General features: G+C 68.3%; 1 protein-coding gene across 1 annotated transcript in view; it reads right to left on the bottom strand.

The window, feature by feature from the left end:
* The window catches only part of CACNB3 (calcium voltage-gated channel auxiliary subunit beta 3), a 6,764-nt gene extending 6,059 nt beyond the window's left edge, over positions 1–705 (bottom strand). Inside the window, exon 1 of the mRNA XM_026042816.1 lies at positions 691–705. Within this exon, the coding sequence (XP_025898601.1) occupies positions 691–705 (15 nt within the window). The remainder of the gene's footprint in view (positions 1–690) is intronic.
* Between the last annotated feature and the right edge of the window lie 1,659 nt (positions 706–2,364).

Here is a 2,364-nt window from a genome sequence, read left to right as displayed (position 1 = left end):
CGGCTGGGCAGCCCCCGGTGGGCACCGGGGTCCCCCCCCTCGGCCCCCCCTCCCTCCTAGCGGCACCGTCTGCCACGGCACCCACGCGTGTCCAGGGTGGGGGGAACCGGGGCTGTAGTGGGGGGGGGAGAGCCGAGCCCCCCAGCCCCGGGCACAACGTGGGGCAGGAGGAGCACCTGGGGAGTCGGTATCCCAGTGTCCCCCCCGCCGTGGTCCTGATGTCCCCAGGGCCAGCTCGCACAGGCACACACGTGTGTGCTCACATGCACACACGTGTGTGCTCATACACAAACACACACCGATCCTCACACACACAGGGGCACGCTCCCCTGTGCACGCTCACACGCGTGCACCCGCGTGCCCACGCATGTGCCGGTGCGTCTTGCACACGCGTGTGCCCTGAGTGCCCGCAGCTCCCACCGAGCAGCCGGATCTGGCGCGGCCGTTGCTGCAGCAACACGCTCCGCTGCAGGGCCCGATCAATGGCGGGAGCAGCGCCGGGACCGGCTGCTGCCGGTGACGCGGGCGGGATGCAGCCCGGCAGCCCCAGCAGGGCCCACATCCTGCCTGGAGCTCCACTGAAGTTGGGATTGGGCCTGGGGACCCACACTGTGCGTAGGATCTGGTGCAAGCAGCTCCAACTAGGTCTGGATCCAAGCTCTGGACTCCCTGCTTGCTGTAGGATCCCACCTGGAGCTCCAACATAGCCCAGATCTGGCCTGGGGACACCCAGCATGGCCAGGATCTAGCGCAGGGATCGGGGGCCTGGATCCGGCTTCTGGAGTCCCAGGATACCTGGGATCCATTCCAAGGATCTCCAGCAAGGTCTGGATTCAACCTCCAAGCACCCATCATAGCCAGGATCTGGCCTTGGGGAGTCACAGCTTGACCAGCACCCAGGCTGGGGACCTGCAATGTGGCCACAGTCCAGCCTTAGGGCCCTCAGCGTGGCCACAATCCAGTCCAGGGAGGCCCAGCGTGGCTGGGATTTGGGCTGGGGACCTCCAGCATGGCACGGATGTGGCCTGGAGACCTCCAGCATGCCCAGGATCTGGCCAGGAGAGGGTGGGAGGCAGTGGGGGCCCGGCCGTGGCGGCTGCGCCAGGCACCCAGTGCCTCAGTTTCCCTTGGGGCCGCGGGAGCCGCGCCGGGAGCCGCCTCCTGGTTAATGTGTGCCCGGCGCTGGGGCTCGGCCGTTCCCTGCCGTAATCATTAATCCGGGCAGCTCCAGGGCTGATAACGTGGGGAGCGGGGCCGGCACGGCTGGGCTCCTCCACGGCTGCGTGGGAGCCCTGCGGGGACAGTGACGCCCTGCGGGTCCCACTCGGTGCTCCCGGTGTCCCCAGAAACCCCAGAGCCACCTGAGCCCCATTGTGCCCAACTGGGAATTGGGGATTCGGGCAAAGGGGGAGCACTGGGTGCCCAGGCAGCTCCTGGCACCCGCTAGGCCCTGGGGCACCTGCTGCACCCTTGGCCCCCCCCCGGGCCAGCAGGGACTTCCCACACTGGGGCCGAGGCTGCCGTCGCTGGTAATTAATGATTAATCACTTCCCTGAGGACGTGGCCTGCATTCCTGCTGCCAGCCGCGCCACAAGGGCCCCGGACGCCTGGGCCCTGTGGGTGCTGCCAGGCCGGTGCTGGGGGCTGCCTGGGGTGCCCCAGGCGCTGGGGGTATCCCAGGGGGTTGCGGGTGGCCCTGGGGTGCGGGATCCCCCGCGCTGGGTTTGCATGGGCGGTGCAAAGGGAGTGCGCAAGGGAGCGTGCGAGGGGTGCGCGCTGCCTCTGTGCGTGCATGTCCTGCTGGCAGGAGCGCATGTGCACGCGTGTGCATACGTGTGAGCATGTGCATCCTCTGCAGCCCACGCTCACATGCGTGTTAAGGCATGTGCAAAGATGCCTGCGTGTGCCTGGGGGCTGTGCGTGCCCACAGCCCCCCTGCATCCCCATATTCCCGTGCACAAGCACGTGTCACACAAGCGGCCCTGGGCACCGGCTGGGGGGTGCAAAGGGGGTACGGGCACTCTGGGGGTGCGGGGCGCAAAAGGGGTATGGGCACCGGCCCTGTGCGGTGTCTGCAGGTGTTGGCGTGCAAGGGGAACCTGCACGGGGTTTGTGTGCGTGCAAGGAGGTGCAGGGTGTGTGGGGTGAGGGGGTGCAGGGCCCCCCTGCACGTGCGTGTGCAAGGGGGTGTGCAAGGCGGTGTGTGTCCCCCTCCTGCCACGCTGTGCCTGCTCACGGGGCGACTGTGTGTGTGTGTGCGACTGTGCGTGCGGCTGTGCGTGCGGCTGTGTGTATGAGTGTGCGCGTGTGTGAGTGCGCGTGTGCACACGCGGTGCGCAGTGTCCAGCGGCGCCCGTGCCCGCC

The sequence above is a fragment of the Nothoprocta perdicaria genome, unplaced genomic scaffold (genome assembly GCF_003342845.1).
Source record: "Nothoprocta perdicaria isolate Ctin4 unplaced genomic scaffold, notPer1 scaffold_314, whole genome shotgun sequence".
Lineage (NCBI taxonomy): Eukaryota > Metazoa > Chordata > Aves > Tinamiformes > Tinamidae > Nothoprocta > Nothoprocta perdicaria.
Note: the sequence above shows the minus strand (reverse complement) of the source record. Positions and strands in the feature narration are given on the sequence as shown.